Below are 13,707 nucleotides of genomic sequence, written 5' to 3'. Positions count from 1 at the left end.
GAAGTTGACTATAAGGCAGGGATTGTTTCATATATGGCGGATGAGCACTATTGTAGTGTAATAAAGAATTGGATGCCGAAGGTTTTCGATACACTTCGGTGGAGATGCCCCTATCATCAATATGTAACTTGACATCCAGAAAAACCAAGCTGGTACCTCCAAATTGCGAGGTAAAACCCATGTTCATGGTGTTGGATGTCCCCAGGTACCTCACAAAATCAGTGAAGGCATCCTGGTGTCCATCCCACACCATGAACATGTCGTCGACATACCTAGCATAAAGCCTGATATGCCGAAGAAACGGGTTTTTATTGGAATAAATATATTCCTCCTCAAACCTCGCAAGAAAGAGGTTGGCCAGGGTACATGCGACGGGGGTACCCAGGCTTTATGCTAGGTATGTCGACGACATGTTCATGGTGTGGGTGGGGCAACTCGGCGGTCATTCCATAGGCACTGGATCATGTGTTGGCTCATGTGTGCCAGGCTGCCCATAGACAACGACAAGCTGTTCTCGTGGGAGGTATATCGTCTGGGTACTCTGTATCCCCTCAGCCATGCTCCAGTGATGCCCGTGAGCTGATCTGAGTGTCACCCTGCTGTGAAAACAGTTGTTCCTCCTCTCACACCTCCCCCTTATCATCATCATCCTCACAAACTGTCCCCTGGCTGTACAGTTGAGTTCCTGCCGATGTTGGGACAGTAACCCACCCTCCAAGCCATGTGTGGACAACAAGCCAGATAATGTTGTGAATTGGTTTTGCTTCTTCTGCATCTCTACCTCCTGTGCCACCACGTCATCCGTGAATTGTTTTTTTCCAGCAGGCATATAAGTGGTATAGTAACGCTGATGATTACATCATCAGCACTGGCCATATTGGTGGAATATTCAAAGCAGTGCAACATAGTAACATCGTTATTAAGGTTGAAGGAAGACTTTAAGTCCATCTACTTAAATCCAAAGCCTAACCTAGCATGCCCTAGCATGTTGATCCAGAGGAACAACATGGCACACACATCCTGCTTGGAGGCCCACTCATTGATGGTGAATAGTGATGAGCGAGTATACTCGTTGCTCGGGTTATCCAGAGCACGCTTGGGTTATCCAGAGCACGCTCGGGTGGTCTCCGAGTATTTGTGACTGCTCGGAGATTTAGTTTTTGTTGATACAGCTGCATGAATTATGGCTGCTAGCCAGCCTGAGTACATGTGGTGGTCGCCTGGTTGCTAGCGGATCCCCACATGTAATCAAGCTATCTAGTAGCCAAAAATCATGCAGCTGCGGCAAGGAAAACTAAATCTCCAAGCAGTTACAAATATTCGAAGACCCCTGGGAAAACCCGACCAACGAGTATACTCACTCATCACTAGTGGTGAAGTGATGTTGTTCTGCAGAATGACTCAGCCGTACGTGCTGCAGCTATTGCCTGCTGTTGTTTGCACAGTTTCTCCAGCATATTCAAGATGGAGTTCCACCTTGTTGGTATGTTGTATATCAGCCGGTGACCGGGAGCAGAAGTGACGCTGCAACGCAGACAGGCGAGCAGCAACAGGATGAGAACGCCGAACATGCGCACAAATTCCTTGCACTTTCAGCAGCAGCTGTTCCATCATGTGTGATTAGTTTTTCAGGAAGCTCTGCAGCACCAAGTATAGTACATGCGCCAGGAAAGAGATGTGCATCAAACTGAGAGCTGCTTTGAGATTTCACCCGTCATTGCACACCACAGGCTGTGCCTGAGGTTCACTGGCACCAACCACTTATCTGTCTGCTGTTTGGTCCCAGCCCACAGCTCCTGTGCATTGTGAGATTTGTCCCTCAAACAGAAAAGCCTGCTGTCATTTCCCCCAGCTGTGTTCAAGTTGGTGGTGTAGTTCTTCCTGTCTACGAATGTGGAGGAAGAAAAGTAGGAGGAGGCAACCTTGACAGATAAACGTCCAACACTACTAGGTGGTGGTAGGACATGAGTTAGAACGCCTGCTGACTCTGCCCCAGCTGCCACTTCATGTACCCCCTGGGCAGAAATGGAACGTCCCTGGCCATACTTACTGGTCCACATATTGGTGGTTATGTGAACCTCGCCACTTATGGCGTTGCACAGTGCACACTTGATTTGGTCCGCAACATGTTTGTGCTGGGCAGGCATAGCCCCAGTGGCGGTTGGGAGCAATGTACTGGGGGACAGTCACTGACATCAGTTTTTTACAACTGAACATCTCGACCAGAAAAAATGGCAGCATTTCAGAGCCTAGTAATTTGGAAATGCGATCATACAGGACAATGGTTCATAGGTGGCTAGTTTGGTATCTCAACTTTCTTTTGAGGATTTGGAGGATGGGAAGCTGAACATTTCCATGGGATGGTGTGGTGATGCTTGGTGACACTGGGTGGTGGTGGTGGTGATGATGCTGTCATATCCTCTCTTTGTGGGAAAGCAGGCCGCCCTGTTGATCGTGAGCAGGAGAAAGAGGTTGAGACCGTAGGAAAAGTGGTAGCAAAAGGAAACCCAGATCTGTCATGCTTTTTAAGGTGTACACTCCACTGCACCTCATGCTTGGAATTCAAATGCCTTGTCATACAGGTCATGCTCAGGTTCAGAACATTTATGCCTCGTTTCAGTGTCAGCTGGCACAGAGTGCAAACCACCTGTCACTTGTTGGCAGCACATTCCCTAAAGAAATGCCACGCCAAAAAGTTCTTTTGTTCTGGCTTTGGTGTGCTTATTTCAGCGGCGCAGTGGAAAGTAGCAGCCAATGTACTGGCAAGGGGCTGCCCACTGTGCCCTTGCGCCCTTGCTCCCTCTTTTGTTATGCTTTGTGGCAGCGTGGCCACCTCCTCTTTCTCTGAACTACGCACATCACTAGGATGGCCTCTGCTCCAAGAGGGGTCTAGAACATCATCATCCCACGCATCATCTTCCACCAACTCCTTAATCCTGCCTTCCTTGTCGTTCTGCACACTGCAGAAAGATGATGAAATTGGCAACCGAGTTTTATCATCATCTGACATGTGCTGCGGTAGTCCACTCACCGTGTGCACTAGCCCTCCCACGTACTCATCATTCAACCTAACAAGTGGTTGGGCATCAGTGCACTCAGTCTCTTCCACTTATGGAGCAGGGGCAGAGGGATGGGCCATAGAACCCCAGCCAGTGGAGTCATCAAAAAGCAGAATAGACTGCTGCATAACTTAGGGCTCAGACTGCTTGGCTGATTTAGAAGGGGATGAATTGGAAGCTGGATGACCATGGTCCTCTGGTGCAAACTGCGTACTTTCTGCAGTGGAGCGGGTGGAAGATAATGTGAAAGAACTGGAGCCACTCTCAGCCATCTAACATCTTTTCAACATATTGTGGCCTCACCATTTGTGCAGTGGTATTCAGGCCTAGAAATGATGAATAACTTCCTGTCATCTGCGTGCACCAGACAAAGGTGTAGTATTTGGGCACATAGCATGTACAGAACAACCACATCCTCTCCCTGCATCAGCTACACCACTGCCACCATCAGCAGCTACACCAGCACCACCACGGCCAAGACCACGTCCCTTATTTGATGCTCTCCTCATTTTTAGAAGTTGATTTTCTAAAGACTACTAGCAGAGACATGGCAGAAGAGTAGATTTATTTATTTGCAATAGTACTAGAAAAAACACAGTGGTCCTGAAAAATTGTTTCTTTGGCCCAGAAATGTCAACTAGGCGACTGGTGTCAATTTTTTATTTCCCAGACTAATGAAAAACACACCAGTCCAGAAAATTCCTTTTGGGGCCTAGAAATGACAACGGGATAGCTGATGGGATATATTGATTTGCAGAACTGCTAGGAAACACACAGCGGTCCTGAAAAATTAATTATTTAGCCCACTAATGGCAATGAGACAACTGATACCAATTATTTATTGCTCAGACTACTAGAAAACACAGAGGATTAAATTAACAGTAATTTCACAGGTGGGGGGTGCAGGGTACACATGGCAGGTTTAAGGACATACCCCCACGGGCAGGGTATGCAGAAAACTAGGCTGCTTAAAGGACAGCATTCCCACAGGCGGGAGGGGGAGGGGGGTGCAGAGTACACACAGCCGTAGTAGCACAGTACTCTCACAGATATGGGTTGCAGAATACACACAGCTGCAGCCTTTCAACAAGCTTTATTAGACTGTCAAACCTGAACAGGAAACCAAAAATAGAGTAAAATATCTCTGTTCGGGTTTGGTTCCGGACACCAGGTGTCCAGCACAAAACCTGAACTTTTAAATTCACGTTCGCCCATCCCTACTCAGCATGTATCAAATGTCAATTCTGACATGCGCTCAGTAAGATCTTGTTACTGTGCAATATTCTTTTTAAAGCGCAGTGCCAGTGACTACAGTCACAGTTTTGGTTCAACCCTTTAGGGTTTCCCCCAGAACAAAGTATATTTTAATCAATAGATCTATTCATAAAAAAAAGTTCTACAATTGGATGTGTAAAAAAATAATGTTCCTGTGCTGAGATAATCTTATAAATGTGCCCCTGCTGTGTACTGTGTAATGGCTGTGTCTGACCGTGCTGGGACATGGTCTGATCATACCACATCTCTTTACCAGGAGAGGATGCAAAATAAGCATACAGACATACAGCAGGGGATCACAGCTGATTCTTTCTGTGAGGCAAAACATTTTATTACCTTTTTATAAGCAATGTTTAAATTCAAAGAAAGAAGCAGCTGTGATCCCCTGGTGTCCTGTCTGCATTCCCTCTTGTGTCCTCCCCTGCCCAGGAGCTGTGGTATGATCAGACCATGTCCCTGAATGGTCAGACACAGCCATTACACAGTACACAGCAGGGGTATATTTCTAAGATTATCTTATTATCTATTATTAACATTAACTTTGTTCACCGAAAAACCCATTTAAGAATACATTTAAATTGTACTAAGCAATAAATTGCAAAATCGCTCATTTTTACAAGTACTATCCAATAATATGCAACTGTGAAGATGGGAATAACATTATCAGATCTTGCATAGTCTCTTTGCTACTGATTTGTCCAAACTTCAAAAGGAAACCTGTCAGCAAGTTTTTAGACCCTAAACTAGCAATCTATGTAAAGCATCTGAAAGGCTGATTATGTCTATACCTTTGTATTATAAGCTCATTTCTATGTTTTTCTAGAAACGCAATGGTGAATGTTTATGCAAATGAACTTGCAAGTGCAGAGGGCTTGGTCTGCACTTACAGCTCTGCAGCCTTTCTCCATACTTGTCCTCCCGCCGCCGCTAGCCAGATAACAGTGATGCGGGTATGCCAAAGAGAACCATATGCCAAAATTTATAAGAGTAGTTCGACAATCCAGGGTGAAGATGGCTCTGATTCATCAAAACCAGTGATTATCCCTCTGGAATTGATGCGGCGGTGTACTGGAGTTAGATGCTCTGACGAGTGGCATGTATCTCTGATATGGGACAAATTTATGACGAGCGGGGGTCACTAACCTCCCGCATCACCCCAGCTCTCCCCACTTTGTTGGAGCTGGGTGACAGTAAAACGAGAATGCCAAAAGTTGCAAAATTTTAGCGCTTTTTATACCAGAATTCTGCCATAAAAGTTTGATGAATCAAGACCAATGCATCAGTGCAGTAAGTAGTGGGCAGTTCAGTAAAGTAGTAGGACGAATCGGAGACCAGTAACGTTAAGGTTGCAGTGCCGACTACACATTACAATGGGGAAGAAGCAGAAAAAAAGTCAAACTTAGTCAATCAGGATTCAAATATAATAACGCAACTCACAGAAACCAATAAACCTTGCTAGGGAATACACCACCATGACAGTCATTCGGGCCTCAGCCTTTAATTCTCATTTAAAAGACTAGTTCAGACCAAGAGGCATAAGCCTGTAATTGGCACTACATTCAGAGAGTGCAGTTGTTTATATATTTTATGCTTCATTGCTGAGAAAACATTGTAGTTAATTAGAATTCCTTCCTCCCCCAATACCTCCTTGGCAGCTCAGTTGGATGAAGTCCACAGAACAGAGGAATCAGCTATTCTTCGAATCAGATCTTACTGAAGAAACATGCCAAGACTCGTGTCTCTTGTTTGTAAACTCTGTCAAACAGTCACAATGAATTCATCCAACATAATAAATCTTAAGTGTTTTGAAGGTAAACAGTTCCACTTAATAGATTGTTATCTCAGAGTGAGCTGATGAAAGACGTCTATAGAAGTTTTCCAACCGAGCTCCTGAGTAATGTGAAAATTGTCAAGTACATCACACCTCTAATATGCAGTCTCAGCATAGACTTGAAGCATGCTCACTTTTCCCTCTCAACTGTAGCTACAGAAAGACAGAAAAGCACTTACTTCACGGGAGGACGAACTATATTTGAAATATATGGAGCCAAGAAAATGGGGAGGGTGGCGGGGCACAGACAGCTCCATAGATGCTTCTATGATCCCATTATATTTTAAAGGGAATCTGTCAACCCTTTGTACGTAAGATACTAAGCTCAAAAGTTTAAAAGGTTTATCCAGGACTAAACAATTTTTTACTATAAGCCAACGAACTAACACTGAGGTAGCTGCTAATTCCTGGCTGTTGTGCCCAGCGCCGATTTCTACCAGCACAGAACAGTCACAGGCCACTGCTGCCAGCAATTCAGCGGCTTCCGCTGACATCATGTCAACAGAGGAGTGGCTTCTCTTCCGCTCTTCACTGTTGACAGGGCGTAACTGCCAACATCATGCTGATTGACAGCTGGCTCATGACTGTCTAATTGTCAGCAGTCACGCCGCATCGATAGAGCAGCACAGAAGAGCTGCTTTGTTGACATGGAGCAGCTGAATCGCCAGCAGGAGCAGTTAGTGACCGCTTTGAACCGGCGTCTGGTAGAATGGTCACACACTTTTTTTGTGCTGAAAACACCCCTCTTGGCTTATACATGATTCATTGCCGGTGGGGTGGGGGGTGTGGGAGCAGAAGACATCATAATCACCCTCCCGGTGTCATCGCTGCATATCAGTCCCTGCATATCCGGTGCCAGCATCTCTCTTCCTGTTTTCCTTCCGTGCTCACATGGTACCGCTCATTAAAGTAATGAACATGTACGCGTCTCCACTCCCATAAGCGTGGAGCGCATATTCATTAATTTAATGAGCGGCACCACTGACCGCTCAGCACAGGAAGGAAGACAGGAAGAGAGATGCCGGTGCCCGAGATGCAGGGACTGATATGCAGCGATGACACCAGAAGGGTGAATAGGACTGGGGGAGGGTGAGCCATTCAATATTCACCTGCCCATGTCTGATTTAAACAGAAATGATCTATTATTTGTCCAAATTGTTTTCCAAGGGCATTTCCCTACAGTCAAAGAACCTAGCCTTCTCTTTAAATTTTTTTATTGTTTGCGCATTGGCGTGTTGGTCTCTTTTGAAAACTTTCTACATGTGGAAAACTACTTAGAACAAGCATGTCAGAGATTTTAATTTGACAGGACTTTCTTAACCCACAAATTCCTGATATCACAGTCCGGGAAGGTCATGAGTACCACCCGCTCTGATCAACGGAGAAGGCCACAGCCTGTTCGCATCACTAGGCCAGTTATCGGAAAACTAACGGTGAGCATATGGTCTATACACCTCCGGATTCCAACACCTGGAATATGTGTATACACCCTGGTACAGTCAGTGCTAACTCCACGATAACCACAGACTACTCGCTGCCACCACCAATACATCATTTGGACACAGTTACGGTAGCTTAGCTTATCACTCTGAGGGCTCCTTCTCACTTGCAAGAAATACAACCGAGTCTCGCAGGTTAAAACCCTGCTCTTTCGCCGGCACACCAGAGCAGAGCGTGTGGCCGCACAGCAATACATGGAGCTGCACTCTCCGCTCTGGAGTGCCGGCGCCAGAGCAGGGAATTAACCTGCGAGACTCGGATGTATTTCTCTCAAGTGAGAAGGAGCCCTTAGGCGTAGTTTACAGAACAGAAGGAACAGAACTATTAAATTTCTATATAATCCAAAGGGAGGTAGTATTTATGAAAAATATACAAAAGATTTCAGGAGAGAAGGACAGAGCTTCGCTTGAAGCCATCAGTAAACGGGGTCCCTACATATACGATATGTACAGTATGTCTCTGCAGATCATAATTGAGCTTGATCTTCTTTCAGACCCTGGGCCAGGTTGTAGGCTGGTCTCAACCCTTCAAGATTGTAGGAAATCACAACTTATGCAATAACTTCTCATAGTGGACCCATTCAATAACGTAGACCCATTCAAATGAATGATTTAAATAAATAATTAAAAAACAGCATGGGGACCCCTCCATTCTTGATAACCAACCTTGCAGAAGCTGAGAGCTGGAGGTTGTAGACGCCAGCTGTGAGTTTTGTCTGGTTGGTTAATAAAATAGGGGGGAACCCATGTCGGGTTTTTCAATCATCTATTTCACAACAATCGCAGCCAGCAGCTGTGGAATACCCCCATACTTCGCACCTGCTGTCACTGTTATTAGCGACAGCAGGTGTCGGATGATGGGGGTAACGGTCCCAAAATTCACCACCTGCTGTCGTTTGGACTTTAATATTACGCTCATCATTCTCCTCTGCTGACGACAGAGCAGAGGAGAATGAAGACAGCCGGCTTCAGCACCAGCCACCGGGGAACAGCGCTTACTGTAGCGTTCCTTCCCTGGCGGCTGTCCGTGTTGTACTGATGCAGCACATGGGTGGCACATGGTTGCCACTCGTAGTAAACACACGGACATGGATGTCTCCGGTACTGTCTTCTCCAGTACTGGAACTATACGGACATGTGAAACTGGCCTTACTATCAGTATTTTATCAGTAATTTTCACATATAGAAAAATAAAGAAAAATTGAAAAGCCTCTCCTATCCATTCCAGTGTTAATCACGGAGAGCTCGCGAATTGTACACTGATGGCATCCGTGCTCCGTCATTGATTTTCACGGACCCAAAGACCTGTTCTTTTGATCAAAAATGGACATTTCTCAGTGACATATGAATAGTCCCACAGATTATAATAAATACAAAAAAACACTGAGCAAGTACATGAAGAACAGACGTCTGAATGAGGCCTTACTATTATGTATCCTTTTGTTTTAACTAAGAATAAGTAAAATTTTACTAAATGAATACTTCAGCTATTTCATTACGTATAACCTGACCTGCATTTCTAATACATGTTTACATTTCTATCGTGTGCTTTATTAACCAGGAAATGAGGAAATACAAAAAAGATGGCAGGAAGCTGAAGACACCGCAGCTTGCACAACCTTTACTCTTGCTGAATAACAGCAGTGTTCTGAAGCCACTTGCAGGTAATCTGCTAGTTGTAAGTGCCTTGAAAAAGTATTCTTACCCTGTTTACTTTTTCACATTTTTTCAGTTTACACCCTCAAACTTTGTATTTTATTGGGATTTGCTGTAGTCTACCAACACAAATTAGCAAGTATTTGTGAAGTGTGAAGGAAATGATACATGGTTTTCTAAATATTTTTAAAATATACATCTTAAAATTGTGATGTGTAATTGTATTCAGTCCCCTTGACATTGATTCGTAGGATCCACTTTCTCTGCAATTACTGCTGCAAGTCTTTTGTTGTATGTCTCTACCAGCTTTGCACATATAAAGTCTCACATTTTTGCCGATTCTTCTTTGCAAACTAGCTCAACTTGTGTGAGATTGGACGGAGGCATATGTGAAGGGACGGCATGTCATCCCAGTGCACCCGGTGCCCTAGATAAACGGGGGCTCACATGCCGTTGGGGACACCAGCACACTATGGGGCCCATGAGTCGTGGGCCCACTCCCTCCGCATCGTTGTTTCAAATACTCATCTCTCCCTATTCCTGGCAGCTCTGCTATCTTTATTATCTTATGACTTGTGACGTTTATACACCCTCTGTGCCGAGCAATGCAGAAGGCCAGAAAATGGTGAGGAAACTGGAGCTGCACGGAACGAAAGAGGTAAGTATTTGATTATTTTTTTTTATGTACGGAGTATTATATGGGGCAAGTTATACTATATGGAGCACTATGTGGGTCAGTATTCTGTATGGAGCAATATATGGGGCCCTTTATTCTGTATGGAGCACTATCTGGGCAATTATTCTGTTTGGAGCATTATTTGGGGCCCATTATTCTTTATGGAGCAAAATTTGGAGCCAATAATGTATGAAGTATGTACTGTATGAAGGACTATGTAGTGCTCATAATATTGTGTGGAGGACTATGTGGTGTCCATAATACTGTATGGAAGACGTAATAGAAAATAAGTACTGGACACAGCAATAGATATATATCCAATTAAATATGCCAGTGTATATACAGCTCTGGCAAAAATTAAGAGACCACTGGAGCCCCCGCCAGGTTCTAGGGGTACTCGGTACCAGGTCCGGTACTTAAGGGAATGTGTCATGGCGGCGGTGACCCTGTCCGTGGCCCTGGGCATCCATTTAAGGGGAAGGTCTTTAAAGGGGTTGTGAAAATAATAAAAGTTTGTGATGCCACCTGTGGTGCTCGGTCAGGAGTACTTAAAGGGGTCCTCTGGGGCGATGGTACTTCAGCAAAGATGGTGACGCTTCCCACAGGTGAAGCTGGGTCCCCAGGGCTCCCGGTGTGTTTGGCTAGGATGGTGTTTTGCCAGAAGAAACAGAGGACATAGGATTACAGTCTCTTTACCTGGTGTACTGGTTGTAGTAAGCCACAGTCCAGGGTACCAGCAACAGGTGGTTGTGTGGTCTGGACAGCCTGGAGGCAGTAATGGATCCCTCTCCCAGGTGAGGTTTGTAAGCCTTCCTGCTCTCGCTCTTATGCGAAATCCTTGCTGCCTGCGCCTCCCTTACAAAGTCCTCTCTCTCCTGCCCTGGGAGAGTAACCTGTATGGTGGGCAGTGTGAGCCTTTTTACAGATTCTTTATCATGACCTGGGCTCTCTGTATACTGCGGCACCTTCAGGTGTGGGTGCGGACAGATGACTTGCAAGCCTCTGTCCTTCTGGTTCTGCTGTGAGACTTGAAGTACGACACAGCCTCGGGCTCCCAGTGCCCGGTTTCTGCGCTTCAGCTCAGAGGGTGCCCGGTCACAGTTCCCCTCCAAGCTCCTTTCTTCTCCTTTGTTTCTCCCCTCAAATGCTCACTATCACTGCAACCCTTCAGGTTCTCTTCCGTCTTGGAGCTGCAGCTTCACACGTGGCTGCACGGCTTTACTCTCTGCTCTCACTCTTCTCTCTTCCAACTCCTCTCCACAACTCACTCGATCAACTGTCTAACTCCTCCTCCAGACCAGAATATATATATATATATATATATATATCTATCTATCTGGGGAAGCTTCCCTGAATCCGGGTTCAGAGCGCCCCCTTCTGGCCTGGATTCAGAATGTGTTGCATGTAGGTGCTTTACCTGGTAAAGGGAATCCTCCTTCCCTCCAAGCATGACATCAATCTCCCCGAAAGGAAGACAACATCACTGTAACAACCGGTTACCTGGGGTGTTACACTACCACATCAAAACCGTGTCATGGGCGGCCCAATCTCCAGACCTGTACCCCATTGAAAACCTCTGGAATGTAAACAAGAGGATGATGGATAGTTACAAGCCATCAAACAAAGAAGAACATGCTTAAATTTTTGCGCCAGAAGCAGTGTGAAAGACTAGTGGAAAGCATGCCAAGACGCATGAAAGCTGTGATTGAAAATCATGGTTATTCCACAAAATATTGATTTCTGAACTCTTCCAGAGTTAAAACATTAGTATTGTTGTTTCTAAATGATTATGAACTTGTTTTCTTTGCATTATTTGATGTCTGAAAGCACTGTGGGTTTTGTTTTTAAATTTTGACCATTTCTCCTTTTCAGAAAAAAAAATACAACATTTATTGCTTGGAAATTTGGAGACATGTTGTCAGAAGTTTGTATAATAAATGAACAATTTACATTTTACTCAAAAAATACCTATAAAGAGAAAAATCGGACACACTGAACATTTTGCAGTGGTCTCTTAATTTTTGCCAGAGCTGTATTTCCTTATAAAATAGGTGACATACATCTGTTGGGTGGATGAATGGTAGACCAGTCGGAAAATTCATGGAAACCAAAAAAAAAGAGAAGCCGAACATGTGATCCAAGATAATACAGGACAAGAAAGTATAAAGATAAAAGAGGTGCCCGCACCTTTGAGATAGGGAGACAATACAGTATAAAATAAAATAAATTTAAAAGGCCACCTCCCAGGTAACAAATATGTACAATATAATCAAATTTTAAATATATATATATCCTATACTACTATGTGCAATAATATGCATAAAACATATATTAAATTGTATATATCATGCAGTACATAGATGTTTATAAATAACTAGATGGTGGCCCAATTCTAACACATCGGGTATTCTAGAATATTCATGTCCACATAGCATATTGGCCAGCCACGTAGTATATTGGCCAGCCACGTAGTATATTGCCCAGCTACGTAGTATATTGCCCAGCCACGTAGTATATTGCCTAGTCATGTAGTATATTGCCCAGTGACATAGTATATTGCCCAGCCACGTAGTATATTGCACAGCGACGTAGTATATGGAGCGCCCCCAGATGCAGGGCCGCGGGTTCCTCGGTACCGGTCCTCTCTGTCTCAGTTCTAGGGTTGTCACGGTGGCTGGACCCGGTCCGTGACCCTGCTAAGGGGAGCCCAATAAAAGAGGTGATGAAGGTCGGCTAAGGTTTCGTGACGCCACCTGTGGTATTCGGTCAGGTCGACCGACGCTGCTTGGGGTCCACTGGGGTGATGTGATGGCAGCTAGATGGTATATCTTCCCACAGGTGACGTATATCCCCAGGGCTTCCCAGTAGTGTAGGTGGCGATGGTGTGAGGTGCAGTCAATAACGAGGACACAGGGTTGCAGTCTCTTTACCTTTTACTGAAGACTTCGGGATCCGCAATCCAGAGCACTGTTAACAGGGCTGTCTGAGACCGGCCGGTCCAAAGGCACATCCAGAGTTCCCTTTGCAGGTGGAAATCAGTGCCTACCACTAGCGCCTGTGTGTTGTAGTTCTTCCCTGCTGAGCATTCGGCATAGTCCTCACAACTCTCGTGTTCGTTCTTTCTCTCTCTCTCTCTGTCCCCCAAGTTTATCTGGATAGGACGCTCCCGTTTGACGGGAAGGCTCGGAGCTATTATTGGACCCTAGAGACGCCCCTCTCCACGCTTGCCCCCTATGTCTGCTTAGGTGATGTATGGTAGACAGCCAACCTATAATTAACTGTCCTGCGGTATTTGAAGTAAGGCATAGAGTCAGTTACTTCCTCAGTGTTCCGGTCACCGGCTACATGACTCAGTAGGAAGTTGCCGTTCTCGGGGCACGACTCCTACTGGATCTCCTTTGTGCCTTGATCTTGTTTCTCACTTTCCACAATATCCTTCTCTTCGTGTCCTTTCTAAGGATACCGCCGCAAGGTTCCATTGCTTTCTATTCTTTCTGCTAGGCCCCCGTCAGGAACCCACCCCTGACAGGTCCTCCCTGGACTCTCCCAGGCTGCGTTCTCCTCTAACTTCCTATCCGACCCCTAGTTTTACCAGTGTGAGGAGTGGCCTAATACATTATGCCTTTTGCTCCCCCTAGTGGCCAGAGTGTGAAGTGTAATGTGTGCTTGTGATACCTGGTCAGGTGAACTCCTTTAGTGCAATCAGACATA

General features: G+C 45.3%; 1 protein-coding gene across 1 annotated transcript in view; it reads left to right on the top strand.

Moving 5' to 3' along the window:
• The first annotated feature begins 410 nt into the window (after positions 1-410).
• LOC138647267 (uncharacterized) overlaps positions 411-13,707 on the top strand; it is a 157,204-nt gene continuing 143,907 nt past the window's right edge. The window contains exons 1-2 of the mRNA XM_069736203.1: positions 411-425; positions 9,226-9,328. Coding sequence (XP_069592304.1) covers positions 411-425; positions 9,226-9,328 — 118 coding nt within the window. The remainder of the gene's footprint in view (positions 426-9,225; positions 9,329-13,707) is intronic.

The sequence above is a fragment of the Ranitomeya imitator genome, chromosome 1 (genome assembly GCF_032444005.1).
Source record: "Ranitomeya imitator isolate aRanImi1 chromosome 1, aRanImi1.pri, whole genome shotgun sequence".
NCBI classification, from domain to species: Eukaryota; Metazoa; Chordata; class Amphibia; order Anura; family Dendrobatidae; genus Ranitomeya; species Ranitomeya imitator.
The sequence above is the reverse complement of the archived record's forward strand: the minus strand, read 5'-3'. Positions and strand labels throughout refer to the sequence as shown.